Source organism: Narcine bancroftii, chromosome 1 (assembly GCF_036971445.1).
Source record: "Narcine bancroftii isolate sNarBan1 chromosome 1, sNarBan1.hap1, whole genome shotgun sequence".
Classification (NCBI taxonomy): domain Eukaryota; kingdom Metazoa; phylum Chordata; class Chondrichthyes; order Torpediniformes; family Narcinidae; genus Narcine; species Narcine bancroftii.
The window spans coordinates 458,894,073-458,917,001 of NC_091469.1; the positions used below are offsets into that span (position 1 = coordinate 458,894,073).

Here is a 22,929-nt window from a genome sequence, read left to right on the forward strand (position 1 = left end):
TCACTGGGTATGGTTGACTGTATCTCTTCACTAAAACAGTGGAATATTATAAGAAAATAGCAATTTTGCTGGGTTTTTCATTGCTGACAACTAACAACCAGCTAGATTTATTTATTTTTTTTTAGTAGAGAGTGTGGGATTTCAGTTAGATTTGAAAAAGGTTATGGAAAATGAACTGTGGAATTTTTCTACTCTATTTTCTTTAACCTATAGTACAGAAATACATTTTGTTGCATTTGTCTGTCCTTGCTTTGTGCAAAATGGCTGCTGTGTTTTCTCCATGTGGCTGCAGAGCCAGAGAGATGGGGATTGTGGGAGTGGTGCTTTAAATATCCATATTCTTTCTCTCTAACCATACTGTTATGGGTTATATTATTATCATTATGGATAAATATATTTAAAAGGGATAGATTGTGGGGTGTTTAGTGTAGGTCACTTCACAAACAGAGTAACACTTCACAAAAGACATCTCATTTAAAATGCAAGAGCTTTGTTGAACCTCAACGTTGAAGCTCCGGTTGATTTTGCAGAGACAATGGAACTGCTTAACAGAGTCCAGGATCAAGTACTGATAAGATCTTTCAAAGTTTGGGTTTGGAGCCTTGGCAGAGGTGTTTGGTTTTTACAAGCAGAGAGAGGAAAAACAAAGAAGATTCTTCTCTCAGAGAGAGAGAGAGAGAGAGAGAGAGTCAGTTTTACAATAGCAGTTGAGGCTGCAAAATGGCAAGCTGGCAGGCTTGTTGAAAACCCCCATTTTGAAGACATTGTGAGTTCTGAGTTTAGCCTGTTCAAAACCCTTGTAGTCCTTACAAGAGAAAATAGCTGGCAAGACTGATTCTCCTGAAATAAGGAAAACAAGAGGAACTCTGTGGTGACCTGGAAGAAGAGGTTAACATTTAGAAAACCCATGATGGGGAAAGTTTCTTTGGGAAGACTTTGAAGTGACTGATTGGAGGAAATCAGTTTGTGTGTGCCCAACGAGCAACAAATATTTCTCTGAAAGCAACAAGAACCTTCCTGAGTGGTAACCATTAAATTCCAGACCTTGGTGAAAATTCATAAATGTTAAATTCTGTGCACAGTATAAGAATTGCCTGATACCGGTGAACTTGGAGAAGTGAGAAGTGAATGATTGGACTGTGAAACAAAGAACTTTCCTGAACATATATGCATTACATACACATGCACTTAGAATTAGAAGTTAATAGTAATAAGTTAAAGTTTGATCCTGTTTTTATGTTTCAAGAAAATTAAAATAAATTTTTGTTTAAGAAACCATTGTCTTGGTGAATTTCTATTGCTGCTGGGTTTTGGAGTCCTCTGGGCTCATGACAGTCCCATATAGCAGACTTGTTTTTAATCTTTGCATGTGACTGAAGTCACTAGCCCCTTTTCCCCTGGCACCTTGTCTCAGGAATTAACTGGGACAGGGTCCAGTGGAAAAAGAAAGTTGTCAGCACACCAGCATCAAATGACATAATTTCACGCCGGGGATTAACCACTCTGACCCCGCCTCATATCCCCGGCGTCAGCTGATGCCGGCATGCTGATAAAACCAGAGGAAAAGGGACAATAGAATGTCACCCTTTTCCAGTTGAGGTAGATCCCCGGGGTCGAGTTTTGTCCCAGTTAAGGGTGGTCCAGTAGAAACGGCACAAAGGGCTTCCTATCCCATGACACTGCATGGTCAAATAACTGGAATGCCAGTGCAAAAGGGGCTACTGTCTCAATGATGTGTTTGTTGCGTGGCCTTCCCGTTGTGTCCTTGATATGAATAGTTAACCTATGACATTCACCATACTGAAATAGGGCTGGCTTCCAAGCCTATTCATCCAGTGAATGCCAATTCTTCTGATAGATTGTTTCCTTGCCCAGTAAAAGATGGATTGATTAGTTGAATGAATGAAGCAGAAATATTCTGCTGAATATTTTAATTTTGGGGGAGAAATTATCCATTCAGTTGAGTCTGTTCCATGCAGTATGAATCTATTTAAGTGTCAGGAGAAGCTCCTTGCATGCTCTCTGCTGTTCATATCCCATCCAGAAAAAAATTTAGAATTTCTGAAAAATAAAAGATTACCTGATAATTGCTATTTGTGGAATCTTGGTGGACAAATTTTGGTCTCCTATTTCCTGCACTATAACAATGCAACATCAACAACATTTTAGAAATACCTCATTGACTTAAAAGTTCTTTGGACCATTCCAAAATTGTTATGACGTTTTTATAAAGACAATATTTCTTTGTTTTATTATCTAGATAGATTTATTTCTGTTTCACTGTTTATTGAAGGCCATGAAAATCCTTCAAAGCTGCCAGTTATTTTGGACATACAGCACAATAACAGGTCCTTTTGGCCCACGAGTCTGTCAAGTCAAATCAAGTTTATTGTTATCTGATTGTACAAGTGGAACCTGATGCAACAGCGTTCTCTGATCCTTGGTGTAAAAATGTGCAGACACGCAACAAGACATAACACACATACAGTCAAAGATTACATATGCAGGACAAGTGTTATATCTATCAAAATAAATAAATAAACACTGTTTTGTACAAATGAGAGTCTCGGATGGTTAGTGAGAGCAGTTTGTTTAGTCGTTCAGGATTCTCATGGCCTGTGGGAAGAAGCTATTGCTCAACCTGGTGGTGCTGGCTCTGACACTCCTGTATCTCTTCCCTGATGGGAGTGGCTGAAAGATGCCGTGCGCAGGGTGGAGGGGGTCTTCAATGATTTTGCACGCCTTTTTTAGACAATGATCCTAGTAGATCAATAGACAATAGGTGCAGGAGTAGGCCAACCAGCCCTTTGAGCCAGCACTGCCATTCACTGTGATCATGGCTGATCATCCACAATCAGTACCCTGTTCCTGCCTTCTCCCCCTATCACTTGACTCCGCTATCTTTGAGCTCTATCTAACTCTTCCTTGAAAGCATCCAGAGTATTGGCCTGCATTACCTTCTGAGGCAGAGCATTTCACAGATCCACTTTCTCAGGGTGAAAAAGTTTTTCCTCAACTCTGTTCTATATGGCCTCCCCTTTATTCTTAAACTATGGCCTCTGGTTCTAGACTCCCCAACATCAGGAACATGTTTTCTGCCTCTGGCATGTCCAATCCTTTAATAGGCTTATATGTTTCGATCAGATCCCCTCTCATCCTTCTAAATTCCAGTGGATACAAACCCAGTCGCTCCAATCTTTCAACATGTAACAGTCCTGCCACCCTGGGAATTAACCGCGTGAACCTGAACTGCACTCCCTCAATAGCAAGAAGGTCCTTCCTGAAATTTGGAGACGAAAACTGTACACAATACTCCAGGTGTGGTCTGACCAGGGCCCTGTACCGCTGCAGAAGGGCCTCTTTGCTCCTGTACTCAACTTTCCTTTGTTATGAAGGCCATCATGCCATTAGCTTTCTTCACTGTCTGCTGTACCTGCATGCTTACTTTCAGTCACTGATGAACAAGGAGACCTAGATCTCATTGTACTTCCCCTTTTCCTAACTTGACACCAATCAGATAGTAATCCGCCTTCCAGTTCTTCCCACCAAAGTGGATAACCTCATATTTATCCACATTAAGCTGCATCTGCCATGCATCTGCCCACTCACTTGACCTATCCAAGTCATCCTACCTTCTCATAACATCCCCCTCACATTTCACACGGGGACCCAGCTTCGTGTCATCTGCAAATTTGCTGATATCACTTTTAATCCTTGATCCATTTCTCCGTAGCAACCATACTGCACTGTGGTGCAGCTGGCCAGGACACTCTCTATAGAGCTCTTAGAGAAGTTTGACATAATGCTGATCAGTAGCCTTGCCCGCTCACAAAGTGCACTCACAGTTGTGCCTTCCCGACAAGTGAGGAGATGTTGCGTGTCCACGATAGGTCACTAGTTAAGTGAACTCCAAGGAACGTGCTGGTCTTCACTCTCACTACTACAGGGTTATTGATGTCTAGTGGAGGGTGGTTGCTCCTGGTCCTCCTGAAGTCCACGATTATCTCCTTTGTCTTGTCCATGTTGAATCTCAGGTTGTTAAACCTGCACAATTTCACAAAATTTTCTACCTCTTCTCTGTAGTGCGACACTTCGCTGTTCCTGATGAGGCTGCCTACTGTTGTCTCCTCTGGAAAATTGATGATAGTTGCAGCTGGATCTGGTGATGCTTTCATGGGCCAGTAGTGTGAACAGGAACAGGCTGAGTACACCACTGCTCTTCATGATGGTGCTCAATAGACTGCAGTTTTTCTGTAGAAAATACAGGATCCAGTTACAGAGAAGGGTGTTGTGTCTCAGTGAGGACAGCTTCTCCACCAGCCTCTGGGAAATGATCGTATTAAACACCGAGCTGAAGTCAATGAACAGCAACCTGGCATGTGAGATGTCACTCTCTAGGTGGGCCAGGAGAGAGTGAAGCAACAAGGCTTCATCATTTGTGGAACTGTTCTTTCTATTGGCAAATTGAAATGGAAGGTGAGCTTTGATGCATTCCATTATCAGATGCTCGAAGCATTTCATAATGGTGGAGATCAGTGCCTCAGGGTGGTAGTCATTGAGGCTTGTTGTTGTCACCCTCTTGGATACCGGGATGATGGTGGCTGTCTTGAACCCTGAAGGAGCAATGGATTACTGCTGCAGTGAGGGGCTGAAGATGTCAGTGAAGACCTCCGTCAATTGGTCTATGCAGTCTTTCTGTACCCAACCGGTTTGTCTGGTCCCACTACCTTGTGTGGGTTCACCTTGGATAGGGTTCTCTTCATCTCGGCCGTAGGTATGCGGGAGGCCAGTTCATGCAGCTTTTTTGTTGAAATCTTGTTCCTCTCATCAAGCCATGCACAGAAGGTGTTCAGTCTGTCTGGAAGGGAGGTATCATTGTCCTTGACTTGCAAGATTGACTTATGATCCGTAGTAGTCTTGATCCCTTGCCACGTGTGCCTCATGTTTCCAGTGTTGCACAGCTGGCTGTGGATCTTCTGTGCGTACCCTAGGTTTGCCTTCTGGATTGCACAGGAGAGTTCCGTCCTTACTGATCTTAGTGCAATTCTATCCCCTGTCCTGAAGGCAGCATCACAAGCACTGAGAAGTGCCTGCCTAGACCTTTGCATCCAACCATGGTTTCTGGTTAGCCCGGGTTGTGAACCATTTGATCTCGGTGACGTCCTCAAAGCCCTTGCTGATGTACCCAGCCACTGAGCTCCTGTACTCCTCTATGCTTACATAACTGTTGTATGTGGCCGCCTTCCTGAAACAGCTCTAGTCCGTGGTCTCAAAGCAGTCTTGCAGCGCTACTCCGACACCCCACCCCCCCCCCCCCCCCCCCGTGTTGATCCCCCTGCGAATTGACCTTGCTCTGCCAGTGGTCTGTACGCTGGCGTTGGCAGGACAGATATGTGATCTGAGTAACCAAGGTGGGGGTGGGGTGCAGCCTTGAATGCATCAGGGACATTGGTGAACACCTGATCCAGGTGGTTCTCTCTTCTGGTGGCGAAGCTCACATGCTGTTGATAGCATGACAAGACCATTTTCAGGTTGGCGTTATTGAACTCACCTGGAACAGTTATGGCATCATCAGGTGGGAAGTCTGCGCTTCACATATGGCACTATAAAGCTTTTTCATAACTTCACCCTTATTAGTCTAAGGTGGAATATTGACTGCAGCAATCAGCGTGGCCACGAATTCCCTGGGCAGGTAGAACAGTCTGGATTTCATGAGGAGGTACCCCATCTCTGCTGAGCAGAAGGTCTTCACAACAAATACATTTTTGCACAATTTCTCATTGATGAAAATGCACAGACTCCTTCCTCAAGGCTTGGCTAGAAGCAGCAGTGTCTCTGCCTGCTTTGAAGGAGGTAAGGCCATCCAGCTGGTTCCCTGAGTCTGGAATGGTGTCCTGGAACCACATTAACCTCTGAAAGGGTTAACTCTCAGTCTAATCCCCATTTTCCAAGCTTCTGCCTTCTCCAGCAGCACTTTGGTGGCTTCCCATGTGTCTCCTGCGATCCACTCCACAATGTTCCCTGCTTCAGTAGATTAAAACCGTGCAGAAACGTACCAAACCGATCCACTAACTTGAAAGACGGTACGCATTTTGTGTTTTGACTAGTGTTTTCCAATCATAAATACAACGCAGAGATTTGGGGATTTTATCATTGTAAGGATCTGAAAAGGCTGCTGCAACCCCGTGCACTGCCATCTCGTGGTGCCCAATTATATTCCATTGGCCTACACCCCCTGTACATTTTGAATGGTGGGCTAAAACCAGAGGTCCATGCAGACATGGGAAGAATATAGACTCCTTACATTGCAGGATTCGAATCCCAGTCTCGATTGCTGGCACTGTAACAGCGTTGCGCTAACTGCTACACTAACCATATCACCCCTAGGATATTCTGAACCACTAGAAGCTTAAATGAAAAAGATATAAAGATTATTGTTAAAACAAATAAGCTGAAGAGTAATGGAAAATATAATCTGACTTTTATTACAGATGTTCGCAGAAGAACAATTTATGAATATCACCGAGTTGAACTCCAGATGTCAAAGGTCACTAACATGTCTGCCATTGAAATTATTCCACTTGCCAGTAAGTACAAACTTGTCTTTCTTTTCCAATCTTTTTATTATTGTTATAATTTATAAACACATACAGTTCAAAGAGATATGAAAAATACATAGTAAATAATGAATTAATACAGAGATATTAAACAATAATATTGCAGAATAAAAATATATCATAAAAAAAATTAGATCAGTTTAGAGTATGAACTATCTCTAAAAAAAGATATAATTAATAAAAATATATAAAAAAAAGAGAGAAAAAAAACCCAAAAAGGAAGAAAAAACAAATCTGAATTAAAAACTTAAAAAAAAAACCTACCGATATAGCTAAACCACGCCGATCACTCCGATCTCATCTAACAGCCCAATTATCATACATAATCATAAAAAGAAAACAGAGCCAGATCAACTCACCACAAATGAAAATATTGAATAAATGGTCGCCAGGTTAACTCAAACTTAGAAGGGGATTCATAGACAGAGTTTCTAATTTTCTCTAAATTTAAACATAGTATAGTTTGGGTAAACCATTGGAAAACAGTGGGAGGATTAACCTCTTTCCAATTCAATAGTATAGATCTTCTAGCCATTAGTGTAAGAAAAGCAATCATACGATCCGCAGGAAGAGATAAATAAGTCAAATCTATCATAGGTAATCCAAAAATTGCAGTAATGGGATGTGGTTGTAAATCAATATTCAAAACGGTAGATATAATGGAAAAAATTTCCTTCCAATAATTCTGTAAAGAGGGACAGGACCAAAACATATGTGTAAGGGAAGCTATTTCCAATTGACATTTATCACATATAGGATACTTGTCAATCATGTTTTGCATTAATTTACGGAGCGGAAACAGGCCATGTTGGCCTTTTGAGTCCGCATCGATTCACTGATTTTGTGCGCCCTCTTCAGGCATTGGTCCCGGTAGATCTTCATTCATTAACGATGGGAGAATTCAATGCAGGTGGAATCAGTCGTAGGAATGTTTGTGATGTTGGAGGACTAACTGTCAAGGACAAGCCATGGCTGTCAGGTCTCTGGAATAAAGCCTGGCCTTGTGGTCAAAATGCGAAGGGAGGGTGGGAAGAGGAAGGCTGAGTTGAGAGGAGATGACAGTGAGTTCAGCTTCCATCTCATTGTCGAAGAATTTTGCCTGATTATTCCCCAGGGGAAAAAAAAATAGTATGGCAGGATGGCAAAAAGAGAAATTATAACCCTTCTTCCCAAGTACAGACTTTGAAGGATTAAATTTTCTTCTTTTCACCACATTCACACCAAGACCCCTGAAAATGATGAGCTTTCAGGTCGGGTACTCTCAAACTCTCCACATCTTGATAACAAATTCATCTGATCAAAACTGAGCGCAGCAATTGAACAATACAAGTTTCTTCCTAAGCACTCTACGTGCTCTATCCAATTCAAGTCCATTTGGAAATTTTTCAGGTTCCAAGGTCTCCGGAATCCATTAAAAAAAAATTGCACTGCATTAGACCTTCAAACTTTTCGGCAATCCAACGATCATCACATTATTTCTTCGACTATGATTCTCTAGTGTCAATTTTTTGTAAAATTCTTTCCCCCCCCAACACTCCAACCCATAATGAAATCTTCCAACTTATTAACCACATCTTTACATTGATCCACTTCATGATATTCTTGTAAATTTTCAACTATGTCATGGAAACTTCCATATTCTAACTGTCACAGAAGCAAATAGCACAAAAGTGTAAATAACGTCAGACTTCATCCTGTGCTTGGGATGTGCATTATAGTGGAAATATCCATGTATGGCATAGCTGTTAGTAGTCCTTATTGAAGTGTTTCATTTTCTCTCTCAATAACATTCATTCCCAATGTGAAGCAAAAGTGGAGAGTTCGAGGGTTTGATCTTGGACCACTGGTGTTTTAATTTTTTTGTGGGGGTGGGTGTGTGAGGTCTGAGTGTACTAGTGAGGCCAGTGTTTATTACCCATCTGCAATTGTTCCTGGAGATGGCTGAGAGGCTTGCCAGGTTATTAGGAGCTAAACACTTAAAATGGGACCAAATTCCATGCACAGATGGTAGATTTCTCCCAGGAAGACATTGGTGAACTGGATGATTTTTTACAATAAATCAGCAGTTTTAATGGTCAGAAGTTGCTGTGAGTGTTATTGTTGTTTAAGATATTGTTCAATTGCCCTGATATATTTTCTTTCCCATCTCCAGCTTGCCTCCAGTTGAGAGGCTGCTTTGACTGTGTCAATGCACAGATTGGTTTCAACTGCACTTGGTGTGACAAGTTGCAAAGGTAAGACTCAAATGCCTAGTGTACACCACAAGACACACAAGACCACATTTAAACTAAATGGCACTAAAATTGAAGGAAAAGGCAATCTATTATAATTCTTAGCTTTTGATTTTCTTTATCAATCCTACCAGGTTGCATTTTCTACCTATCTGTATTATAAGTTGCCTGAGTTCTTTTTGACGCTGTTCAACTGTGAAACTGGATTAGCTGCTCATTAAACCATATAGAGGTTTTACTTCAAATTGTTTATTTGATGTACGGTAACTCTCATCTACTTGTTTGATACAATTTGAGTGATTTTAGTTTCTTGAATTTATTGATCCAGTTTAGCCTTTTACTGAACAACACCCACTCATATTAATATCAGATATGTATTTTTTTTTTTTAAATGTCAATAAACACTTTACATGAACGTAAGTAGACGAAAACTGGGACAACCAAGAAGGAGCTAGCATGCAAAGTCTTGGCAGCACCATGGAGGTGTTTGAATGAACGGATATAAATGTTAAAATTGAAGCATTTTTGGACAAGAAGCCCATCTCTTTGGTGAGGAGATCTAGTTATATTTTAAACACACGCGTTGAATTGAATGGATTGTACACAAGGACAATCCTCCCATTAATCAGCATGTGGCAAATCAATATGCAAGCAGCTCTTCTCTTTGCTTGTGGTTGTTCAACGTAGTTATAATGACTACTGAACAATTGTTGAGCAAGTATGCAATAGGACTAAATTTTGATTCCATCATTGATATATAATGCATCAACGATTAACTACATTTCACAGTGTTAGCTTTTCAGATTTAAAAATGTTTCTAGTGCAGAACATTATTCTGTAGGCCTTACCACTGCAATGCAGCATGAAGCATGAGTTAATGTTCCCTGCATCTGTGCACAACCCAAAACCTCAATTCTCTTCCTCTCTCCACATATGCTACCTGACTCGCTGAGTATATCCAGTATTTTATTTGTTACTATTGCAGAAATGATCAGAATGCCTTCAATAAGAAAATAAAACTGACATTTTAACCACACAATACTATTTATGAATGTGATGGTTATATGTAGACGTTAATTTGGTTATTGAGCAGTATCTCATTAGGGCGAGCAAATTTAAAAAAAACGTATTTCGTTACAAAAACTGAAAAAGCTGGTAATACTTAACAGACCAGGCAACACCTGACACAAGGTCGTCAGCCTGAAGTGTTGTTATTTCTTCACATACATTGCTTGACATACTAAATATTTCCACTACTTTCAGCTTTTATTTCTGATTTCCATCATCTGTGATATACATTTTTTCCTTTTTGTAGAGCACCATCTTTAAAGTTAATCAAACTTTTGTCAAAATAAAATTTCTTTTAAATTAGAAATCATAAAATAATAACATATAAATCTATATTAATGTCTACCTATTAATCTCCTACTAAATAAATGGATGACTAGATGAGTTCCTAACATTGTTCGCTTTTTACATTAAACAAATACACCCTCAGGGAAGAAAAAAGATGATGTGGCATTCATCGTGATCTCTGTAGTTTCATCTCAACACTGAAAATCGTAATGAGATGAGGAAATACTCTATGACTTTAGCACACAATAGCATGCATGGTGTTGCCTTAGGCAAATGTGATGGTTGATCAAAAAATGCAATATGTATTTATCTAATGTTATCAGTTTGACTACATATATATGTAAAACTAAGCACTTGTTCAAAAATATTACATTGAATCCCTTTATCGAGATCATATTGAAAATCACAGGGGTCCCACCACTGCACCTTCTGATATTTTGTTCCAAAAATATACTTTATTCATTGTAAATGATGTACAGAACAAGAAAACTCTCCAAGACTTTTTACATTCATCGTTTCAATCATATCAATACTGTGATAGTACAGACCTATCACCAATGTATATAGTTACAGTATCTAGAGTGTAATGACTGTGCTTACAGCGATTGGCTGAGAGCTTAGCCATGCCTACTGTCTGGGCCTTAAAGGGTTGTGTTCCTAGCCAGGTCGGATCATTCCGGACTGGTCGGCCACCTGTGAAGAGCTCCTGTCTTTTGCTAATAAAAGCCTTTGTTTGGATCAACATGTCTTCGGTTCTTTTGACGAGCTCTACAGATACATTCTCATCATTGTACATTTGCATTCTTCTCTTAATAAACCATTTCCACCAATGTGGCCCCTTTCTTTCCCCCCACCCTGTTGGTTGAGGGCTTCCCCTCAATGTCAGCTCCTCAGTGCCTGGTAATAGGAGGACTCTAGACTGTGGTCCTTCCCCACAGTGCCCTCCCGTTGGTGCACCAAGCCTCAGGGCATCCCGCAGCATGTATTCCTGCAGCCTGGAACATGCCATCTCAGTATGCTGAAAGACAAGTAGGTTTCAGGCAGACCAAGAAGCATCTTTCACCGAGTTGATGGTCTTCGAGCAGTTCTGGATGTCGGGATTGGAGTGTTGTCACTAGGAACAGTCTGTAGATCTGAGTCCTCTGTTATGCTGCCGCTGGGAATGAACCATGATAAAGCCCCATGCATCCTTGTCCACACGCTCTTTGCGAATCTGCATCCAGCAAAGAGGTGGGCGACAGTCTCCTCTACACCACAGCCGTCCCGAGGACAACGTGCGTGGAGTGCGACATTCTGGTTATGCAAGAATGATCTCTCTGGGAGGGCTCCTCTCACAGCCAGCCAGGCCAAATCCTAGTGCTTGTTTGTGAGCCCTGGCAACCGAACCTTCCAATTATTTTTCCCAAAATAATACTTTATTCACAATAAATTATATACAATATAGGAGAACAAAACTGTTCAAGACTTCACACTTATTGTTTCAATTATATTTGGTATATTATTTACAATACAGGAAAAACTGTTCAAAACTTTTACATAGTTCAATCATCTCATCAATGTACAGTTCATATTTTACATTATTTTCTTAATGCTCCATTACTACCACTGTATCGTTTCTCCCTCCCCTCTGTCGGTTGAGGAGATTCCCCTCAGTGTCAGCCTCTCAGTCCCTGGTAATAGGAGGAAACTAAACTGTGTAGACTCTAAACTCTAAACAGAATACCCTCGCATTGCCTGCAACAAGCCTCAGTGTGTCCCTCAGCACATACTCCTGCAGCCGGGAATGTGCCAGTCGGCAGCATTCACTGACCGGCATCTCAGTGTACTGAAAGACCAATAGGTTTCGGGCCAACCAAAGGACGTCCTTTAATGAGTTGATGGTCTTCCAACAATTCTGGATGTCGGACTCAGAGTGTGTACTTGGGAACAATCTGTATATCACGGAGCCTCAACCTTCTGATAACCCACTCATAGCAACCTATGGTAAACCACTGTTATACTGAGATTGGCTCCTGCTGGCTGGACCCACCTGCCGAGACCAATCCTACCCATTACCCCTTTGCATGATCCCCACTCTTCCTGCCATGATCATTTGATGAGGGTTGGCTGCCACTCCACTCTATAGTCAATAAAAGCCTATCAGTTTCACAACCTCAGCCTCTTGTGGTAATTGATGGGGGATCAATTTTATTGATTGCATTTTTCAAAGAAAATGGAGCAATAACTGAAATCAGAGAGACTTAATATAGACCCTCGATCTCCTGACTCTCCAAACAAGTTCGAACTCTGACTACGTTGCTTTCAGGACTTCCCGCCGGTGACCGCGAACATTCTTAACATGGACGAAGACAGACTAAAGCTCCTCTTCTCACGAGTTTGACCCGTGGTCTTCCCAGTGATCACTGACACCAAACTGTATGCAGAGGCCTTGAGTACACTGAAGGTCCAGTATCACAGAAGGGTGAATGAGCTCTATGCACAACACCTCCTGGTGAACAGGAAGCAGTGACCTGGTGAGTTTAGTGCTGAGTACCTACAGGCCCTCTGCAGGGTGTGCAACTGCAAAGCTGTGACAGTTGTCCAGAACACAAAGTACCTCATCTAGGACTTCTATGTGGCCGGCATATGGTCCTGATATATAAGACAGCAGTTCCTGGAGCAGAACATACTCGACCTGCAAGGGCAGTTGAGTTAACAGGAACGCTGGAGGTGGCTCCCCAAAACTCAGATGACTGCTCAGCCACCTCTTGGGTGCCACTATCTTGGGATGAGGGACTGTCTCGCTCTATGAGCGAATGGTTGCAGGCATCATCACAATCCTCTAGTGAACTGACCTCCGCTGCTGTGGTGGGTGATCACTTCAAATGCTATTTCTGTGGGCAGGGCAAGCATCCTAGGAAATGCTGCCCTGCCAAAGAGGTGGTTTGCACTAGATGTGGGAAAAGGGGACATTACGCAAAGGTCTGCCAATCTAACCCACCCATAAAGCTTAGCAGCACCACGTGTGGGCAGCCACCACCCTGGGCAGCATGATTGACGCCATCCCCTCTGCAGACCAGCGATGCCTCAAGCAAGCCATGGGGGCCTCTATTTTGGTTCGCACGGCCAGCACCATCTTCTGGGGCCTGCAGCACCATGGGGGAAGTGCAAAGGTGGCCATCTTGGGAACTCAGACCCTCATCAGGCTCAGAGAGTGATTCCATTCTAGCCTCCATCACCCTGAATCAAGAGGGGCCACACTCGCCTGGTCCATGACGGATGTCCAGGTAAATGGATGCCTAATGAACTGTTTGTTTGAAAGCAGGAGTACGGAAAGGCCTTTACAGTCTTTGGCCCTATCAAGGATAATTTTGCCCAAGTGGTGATGCATGCAATAGATAAATCCACACCTTTCCAGGTGGAGAGTGATGCGTCTGACTTCACCCTAGCTGCCACACTCAACCAAGCAGGCAGACCTTTGTCTTCTTCTCACGCACTCTTTAAGGCCCTGAAATCTACCACTCTTTGGTTGAAAAGAAAGCCCAGGCCATCGTCGAGGTGATACCACACTGGAGGCACTACCTCACTGGCAAATGGTTCACCTTCCTCACAAACCTGCATGTTCAACAATAAGAAAAGGGGAAAAATCAAGAATGATAAAATCCTCAGGTGGAGAATCAAACTATCCACCTATAACTACAATATCCTATACCGGCCTGGAAAACGTAATGAGCCCCCAGACGCCCTCTCCCACTGGACGTGCCAGTGCCCAAATGGACAGATTGAACAAAGCTACTTGCCCATTCCAGCACCTGAGTAACGACTTCAAGGGACCCCTCCCTTCCTCGAATCGGACGTATACTTCCTCATCATCGTTGATGAGTATTCCCGTTTCCCTTTCACCATCCCCTGCCTAGACATGACCACGGCTACAGTTATTAAGGCCCTCCACAATATATTCACACTCTTTGTGTGCCCCTGCTTCATCCACAGTGACCAGGGGACAATTCATTTATGAGCGATGAACTGTGGTGGTCCCTACTGGCCAGGGGCATTGCCACGAGCAGGACCACCAGTTACAATCCCAGAAGTAATGGGTAGGTGGAAAGGGAGAATGCCATGGTCTGGAAAACCATCCTCCTGACATTGAGGTCATGAAGCCTGCCCATCTCCCACTGGCAAGAGGTCCTCCTAGATGCAATCCACTCTGTACAGTTGCTCTTATGTACAGCCACTAACAAAACACCTATTGGCCATATGTTTGCCTTCCCTAGGAAATCTATGTCAGGGACCATGCTGCCTGTTTGGCAGATCTCCCTGAGACCGGTCCTGCTTCAGGCAATCTAAGACTGACCTGCTGGATGAGAGGGTCCGCCTCCTCCACCCAAATCCCCAGTATGCCTATGTAGCCTTCCCCAAAGGGCACGAGGACACAGTCTCCATCCAGGATTTGACACCCTCTGACCGCGATTGACCACCAACACACACTCCCCCCACAGCCTGCTGCTGACCACACCACTTCCTGGCAACCGTTGTCACCCATGATGCACCAGCACTACACTCCCTCCTCCCTTCACCTGTCCCTTCCCCTGGCGAACTGTAACTGGTGACAACAGACCAACCACACAAGCGCTAGGGCGCCACGCATGGTGCCCCAACCGTTACCACGTCATTAGCTGTGGCAGAGGAGACCCCTGACAGGCTTGACCTATAAAATATGTATATGTGTATATATTTGCTTCGTTTTGTTCTCTCACCCTGCAGGACTCTTCTTACAAAGGAGGAGTAAACGTGGTTAACCACTGTTATACCGTGATTGGCTACTGCCAGCTGGACATGTTTCCCGAGAACAATCCGACCCATTACCCCTTTGCATTCTCCCCACTCTTCCTGCCATGATCCATCAATAAGGCTGGCTGCTGCTCCAGTCCACAGTCAATAAAAGCCTTTTGGTTTCACAACCTCAGTCTTTTGTGGTAATTGATAGGTTAAAAACATCACTACATTTCCAAAAATGGAAATTGTTTTCCACTATTATAAGGCCTGATAGCACACTCTTTATTGATGCAAGTGAACTTTAGAGAATAAGATAGTGAAGCTGAAAATAAACTATGTGCATCTCCAAGTTACACATCTGCCAAGGAAGATAGTAGGTAGGGAGAAATGCACAACTAAATTTGCCTTATGGCCTAAGTTTATTACTTAATTTATTAAATGGTCCTTACATTGGTTTGTCCTTGGAAAATCTGGCTAGGTTATAAATAATCTGATATGTCTGTTTCTTCAGAGGCTAAGGAATCAAACTCATTTGTATTTTAATTTTAATGATTTTAACAATACAGCACAGAAGAAAGCCTTTCTGGCCATTAAATTTGTGCTGCCCAATTGATCTACTGTGGTGATAGAACCACTACAGTGGCCGCACTCTTACCAGCCTACTGCAGGGGGCAACTACTGCACCTGCAGGTAGACAACCTGGGAGGCTGGCCCCACCTGCTGCCTGTCAATCACTGACCCGTATAAAGACTCCTTTTGGGAGCAGTCAGATATGTGGAGCCAGGAGTGTACTGAGACCTAGTGTGTACAAAGTTAAGCTAATTAAAGCCCGTTGTACAGACTGTGGACTTTGCATCAGAATTATTCACACATCAGCGCTCACACGTACTAATCCCAGATGTCTTTCTTGCCATTCCCAAAACAACTCCTGGAATCATTATTTCTGAGTCCATTGTGCCTCCAGTTTCCTGGACTTACAGTCTCCGTAGGTCTTCAGATAATGGCACAGAAGTGCCGAAGTATGGGAATTGTAGCCCACCCACAATCCTGCACCATCCTGCCCATTCATATGTGGAGAAAAGTCAATTGCTGTATAGTTTTATGATTCTGAATCTGAAAGTCTGCTGGATTTAAAGCAGCACACACAAAAAAAAACAAGTGGAATTTTATTTTTAAAAAGCTTTGAACACAGTTTGAAATGTTCTGTCAGTAAATTTTCTGAAGCAGAAACGGTGCATTATACAGGATAAAGGTGATTACTTGAATAAGAATGAATGTTAAGAAGGGCGAAAATAAAGAAAAGTGGAACTAGGTTTAGAGGCTCACAGCATGCTAAATCACAAGCTGTTCTGAGGGACCAGTACACAACTAATGAACCAAATGAACAATGCTTGTATGATCAGAATAGGTACGACAACTACAGCATGGAACTGGTGAATCTGTGGGGGACATGCTTAGAATTGAAACCATGATGGAAATCCACAAACCTATGTTGAGTAGGATGAGTGCAGAATGGATGTGTGAGATTCTTTTAATTGCAAAGAAATTGGGTTTCAAATGTTAAAGACTGTTCTGTCGATGACAGGAATGACAATTGATCTTACACCACAGTGAAAGTGTTCATGATCAAAGATCCAAAACCTTGATCATTCCTGGCAGCGACTGATGAGTGTGCATGCTGGGAAAAGCAATTGCTACTCAGATAATATGATGCATGAGTAAACTCACGTTATTTCTCAGCTACTGTCCTGAGGAAACAAGGTGGTGTTTTCATTATTAAAGTTGTGGAGGATAAAAGTAAAACAGATTTATTTTTTCTCAATTGAAATATCTACAGCAAAAATAACGACCTTAATCTAACTTTTTTTTTCTAAATAGCTATTTCTGAAACTGTTGTTTAATTTACTAGGGCAGCATAATACTGAAAAACCAGAGAAATAACAAATAATGATTTGGGTAAAGAAATAAATGTGTTGCATGATTGCACTTGTAACATTACCGTGATAAGTAAAATCACAATAATTGCCATTTCAGTTACTGGTGAGGAACATTTTAATATGTATGCCCGTCTTATCTCACAGTGCTATAGTAAGTAACTTCTGTGAAAATGTTATGAAAGACTTGCTCGCTCCGTCCAGCGGGAAATAAGATATTTTAATCAGTGCCTCTGACTGTCAATGAGATATTGAGGCACATCCACTGGATTTCAACCCAAATTTTTCATATGTTTAGTCAGTGCTTTAGGCATAGAAATGATTGGGTTTTTTTCCGATAATAGTTATACTGTACTTTTTTCAAATCGTCACCTTTGTTTATCATTCATACCATGGTCACATGGTAAAGACGAGATAGCGTTTCTCCAGAACCACGGAATATTTACATAAATATGTTAGAATAGAAGTTAAACACATTGAAATATTAAAATATTAAGACAAATACAGTAAAAGCCAACGATGCACTCTCCACATCTGTTCTGGGAATTCAGGAGCATGATGGCTTGGGGGAAAAACTGTTGCCCAATTTGGACGTAAGGACCTGAGTGCTACAGTATCTCCTACCAGATGGCAGAAGGGAGAACAGTTTACATGAGGGATGTGTGGAGTCCTTCATCATGTTTGTTGCCTTTCACCTGCATCGAGCATTTTAGATGTCCTTCATGGTAGGAAGAAAGCCCGCAGTGATCTTTTCCGCTGACTTCACTATCCTCTGCAGGGCCTTGGAGGTAGAGGCCTGAGGAGGTACAGCTTCCAAACCAGGTGGTGATACAGTTGCACAGAATGCTCTCAATATATCTTCTGTAGAATGTAGTGAGGTTGGAGGGTGGGAGATGAACTTTCCTCAGCCTTTGCAGGAAGTAAAGGTGCTGCTGGGCTTTCTTGGCTATGGAGTTGGTGTTAGGGGACCAGGTGAGATTCTCCACCAAGGGGACTCCAAGGAACTTGATACTCTTGACAATCTCAGTGGTCGAGTTGTCAATAGTCAAGGGAGTGTGGTCCCCCCAGGCCCTCTTGAAGTTGACAACCAACTCTTTTGTTTTATTAACGTTCAGGTACAGGTTGCTGGCTCTCCACCAGTCTGTTAGCAACTGCACCTCATCTCTGTACGCTGCCTCTTCATTCTTACTAATAAAGCCGACCATGGGTCGTGTCATCAACGAACTTATGGTCCAAGCTGTGCTTAGCCGCACAGTCGCGGGCCAGCAGAGTGAACAGCAGTGGACTAAGCGCGAATCCCTGGGGGGACCCCCACGCTCAGTGTGATGGTTTTGGAAGCGCTGTTACCGATCCAGACTGCCTGAGGTCTCCCTGACAGGGAGTGAAGAATCCAATTGCAGAGGGAGATGCTGTTCTTTGTGACTGCTCCTCTAGTGCACTGCCCTTAACTGTGTTGGACCTCACTGATGTTGGTTCTTCATCTTGCTTCATTCCTTTGTACTTCAATGATCAAACAAGAAGGATTTCCTACACTTTTTGATTTTTCTACTCTATCTTGGTATAGTGTTTGTCTGCATGAGATGAATTTCCAGATGTTCACCAATGATGCTCACCTTGGTTGAATTTTATTTTGTGCCTTCCTTTATGATGATAAGCATTTTAGTTACTGTTGGTGTATCAATACTACAAAGGCCTAGCAAGATTGCATAGGATTGGGCAATAAATACTAGGCTTGCCTGATCTTGGCCAATGAATAGGTAAAAACAACCTACAATTATTTCAATAAACTATGCAAAAAACACTGCCTTTTCAAGATAAGAAGGAATAAACAGTGAATATACTCTTAACGAGGATAGCCTGCATCTATGAAACAATTTAACATGGGTGAGATGAAAGTCATCCTCTTCACCTTCCATCAGAAACCTTTCATCTCTGTCCCTTTCTGTCAGTACACACTCCTTGTCAGATTGTTTGATGATCAGAGGTAAGCTGGGAACACAAGACTCAGTTTACACTCAGTATCATTTTGTGTTGACCCAAGTTGAGCCCGAAAGAATTTAAAAGATCTGAAAACTATTTCACTAATTTCAATGGCTGCAACCCCAACACTGTTCCCTGAGTTACAAGGGATTGAGTCAAAATCTTCATCCTTGTCCTCAAATCCTTTCTAATGTCACTGTACCCTTGTACAATTGTACTCCTCTACCTCTGCCAGACTACATATTCTACTCTTCCAATCTCTTGGACCATGTATCTCTACATCTCCTTCAAACCCGCCCCCCGCCCCCGGCCCATCCCCACATCTCCTCCACAACCCCATCCAAGTCTCTGAGAGTAAAGACTTTATTCACTATCCAGTAGAACTTGCATCTGCTTCCTTGTATTTAAAAACATATTCAATATCCCTTTTACTGTGTTTTCCATCAGGCCTGGAGAGACGAGTGGAGATTCAAGATCAGTTACTTGATTCTAGAGCAAATTTTAATGCTTTATTTACTCAGATATCATATGATTCTTTACTATCTGACTCAGTAGTGTAAGATCGAGAATCAGATAAATCAACCTCTGTACTCACTCAGACCTTTTTTGAATGGGTGATTCAGAAGAGGTCCATTGGATTTTGTTTTACAATATGTTTACGCTTACATTTATTTGTCACATTGTACATAATACAGTGAGAGGAGATCTACCTCAAAAAATATGTCAGTCTGACATATTACTTCTAACATTCAAGCATCTATGTAAAGAGCAGAATTTATAGAGTATAGGGTTACAAGGAAAAGACAGATCAATTAGTACCAATCAAAGGGAGCATGATAGGTGTTCATTAAGGAGCCTGTTTCTTTAAAAATTTAGACATACAGCACAGTAACAGGCCCTTTCAGCCCACACCCAATTAACCTACACCCCTGAAATGTTATGGACCAGAGCCTCTGGGGAAAACCCACACAGACCCAGAGCGAACGTAAAAAAACTCCTTACAGACACTGCATGATTCGAATCCCCAGTCCTGATGCTGTAAAGCATGGCGCCACCCACTATGCCAAATGTGTCGCCCAAGTAACTGATCTTGAATCTCCCCTTGTCTCTCCAGGTCGGATGGAAAACACAGTAAAAAAGATATGATTGTAAAGACCAAACTGCATTTAAGTGAGATGATGTATGATTTCACAATCTTGACCCTTCTCCCCAATTAGAGGAAGGAGAAGAGAGGGTGACCGATATCCTTCAGAATGATGGGTGTCATGCCTAGGCAGTGAGAGATGGACATTGAATTTATAGAAAGGAGAGAAGTTTGTATTATGTTTGAGCTGCAGCTTCTTTAGAATCAGAATCAAAATTTATTGCCATGAACAAATCACAAAATCTGTTGTCTCACAGCAGCATCAGGAGTGAAAACATTCATATCAACCACCTCACAAAAAATAAATAAAAATAGTGCACAAAACGTCAAAGTAAGGCAGTGGCTTTGGTTCATTGATCATTCAGGAATCTGATGGCTGCGGGGAAGAAGCTGTCCTTGTGCCGCTGAGTCTTTTGGCTTCTGTACCTTTTTCCTGATGGTAGCAGAGTGAAGAAGGCGTAACCTGGGTGGTGGAGGCCTTTGAGGATAGAGGCTGCTTTCCTGAGTAGACACGGCCTCTTGCAGATATCCTCGAAGGAGTGAAGACTGGTGCCCGTGAAGTCACAGGCCAAGTGAACAGCCCTCTGCATTTGTTTTTCTGGTCCTGAGCATCCGCACCTCCATACTGGACAGTGATGCAACCAGCCAGAATCCTCTTCACGGTCCACCTGTAAAAGATTTTGAGGTTTTTCAGTGTCATACAAAATTTCCTCAAACACCTCAAAAAGTATAGCAGCTGGCGAACCTTCTTCGTGATAGCATTGGCATGGAGGCTCCGCGACAGATCCTTGGAGATGTTGACACCAAGTAATTTGATGTTCTTGACCCTCTCCCTCTGATTCCTCGATGAGGACTGGACCCGACTTCCACCTGAAGTCCAGGGTCATCTCATTGATTTTGCTAATGTTAAGTGCAAGGTTGTTGGTGTGACACAACTCTACAAGCTGATCTATCTCCCTCCTGCACCCTTCTTCATTGCTGTCTATGATTCTGCCGACAACTGCGGTGTCATCGGCAAACTTGTAGATGGCATTGGAATTGTGCCTGGCTGCACAGGCATGGATTATATTGAGTAGAGCAGTGGGTTAAGAACTCATCCTTGAGGTGTGCTTGTTTTGATAGTTAGTGAGGAGGAGACATTGTTTCCAATTTGTACTGACTGTGGTCTTAGCCATGAGGAAATCAAGGATAAAGTTGCAGAGAGGGGCACAGAGTTTGGAGCTCCTTGACCAACACAGAGGGAATAATGGTGTTGAAGGCTGAGGTATAGTCAATGAAGAGCAGCCATATATATGAGTTGCAAATTTCAAGGTGATCCAGGGCTGAGTGGAGAGCCAGTGGTATTGCATCTGCTGTGGAGTCATTGTGATGAGAGGTGAATTGCAGCAGGTCCAGACTTTGCTTAAACGCGTGTTAATTCTGGCTATGACCAGCCTCTCAAATCAGTTTATCACAGTAGAAGTTAGTGCTACTGGGCGACTGTCATTGAGGCAGTTCACACGACTCTTCTTGGGTACTGGGATGCTGGATGCCCTTTTGAAGCAGGAAAGAATTTCTCACTGTAGCAATGAGAGGTTCCAGTCTTGAGTATAGCAGCTCTGATGCCATGCTGTGATCCATCTAGTAAGTATGTTTTCAGTGGTGCAATTGTAGAAGTTGTTGAGACAAGGGGTCATGTGACCTTTACATAATCTTCTAAGCGAGTATAAGTTTCTTCACCGCTGCATCAATTTATTTGTCCCAGATCAGGCAATGGAGAATTTATTCTAATAACTTTAAGCTATCAACTCTTTTCATTTGAGCACCACAGATGTTGACAGGGGTGAAGTCTCTTCCCCACCCCCCCCCCCACCCCCACTTTTGAATTCAATGACTATGTCCTTCCTTTTATAGACTTGGAGAATTTGTTATCTTTCAATCTCTTTCCAATATTATATTGTTGTTATTTAATAACACTATCTACTATTTGCCAACAATACCACGGTAGTGGGTTATATAAAGGAAGGGAATGAGTCAGCATAAAGGATGGAAATTGAAAACTTGGCTGAATGGTACAACAGCAACCTTACACTCAATGTCACCAAACCCAAGGAGATGATTGTTGACTTCAGGAAAAGAAAGCCAGAGGTTTACAATCTAGTGATCATTGGGGGATCAGAGGTGGAGAGGGTGAGCAAATTTAGGTTCTTTGGAGTCACTATCTCAGAGGATCTCTCCTGGACTCAACACACCAATGGCATCATGAAGAAAGCATGTCAGCGCCTCTACTTCCTTAGGAGTATGTGGAGGTTTGATATGTCATCTGAAACCCTGGCTAATTTCTACAGAGTGTGGTGGAAATTGTGATGACCGGCTGCATCACAGTCTGGTATGGAGACACCAATACACGTTAGCATAAAGCCCTCCAAAGGGAAATGATGCAGCACAGGACATCACAGGCAAAACCTTCCCCACTATTGAGTACATCTATAGGGAATGCTGCCGTCAGATGTCAGCAGCAATCATCAAAGACCCAGCACATGATCTGTTCTTGCTGCTACTGTCAGGAAAGAGGTATAGATGCCACAAGACTCACACCACCAGGTTCAGGAACAGCTGCTACCCCTCTACAATCAGATTCCTCAAAGACAAACTCAATCAAAAACTCATTTAAGAACTCTTACCTATGCACTTTATTGATTTTATTTTGTTCTCTCTGTATTGAACAATCAGTTTGTTTACATTTGTTACTTAGATGTTTATGCTGAATACAGTTTAGTTTATCCACTGCTAATTAGCAGTAATTCTGCCATACCCTCAGGAAAAAGGAATCTCAGGGTTGTATGTGATATCATACATGTACTCTGACAATAAATCTGAAATCTTATTTGGTGGAGTCAGCAAATTTGAAGATGGAGTTGATTGGTCCCAAT

The 22,929-nt window shown here is 42.5% G+C and overlaps 1 protein-coding gene across 3 annotated transcripts in view; it reads left to right on the plus strand.

Annotated features, from left to right (window-relative positions):
- LOC138751829 (plexin domain-containing protein 2-like) overlaps positions 1 to 22,929 on the plus strand; it is a 558,229-nt gene that overhangs the window by 425,970 nt on the left and 109,330 nt on the right. For all 3 annotated transcript variants that reach the window (XM_069914669.1, XM_069914668.1, XM_069914670.1), the window contains exons 8-9: positions 6,492 to 6,587; positions 8,770 to 8,851. In XM_069914669.1, the coding sequence (XP_069770770.1) occupies positions 6,492 to 6,587; positions 8,770 to 8,851 (178 nt within the window). The remainder of the gene's footprint in view (positions 1 to 6,491; positions 6,588 to 8,769; positions 8,852 to 22,929) is intronic.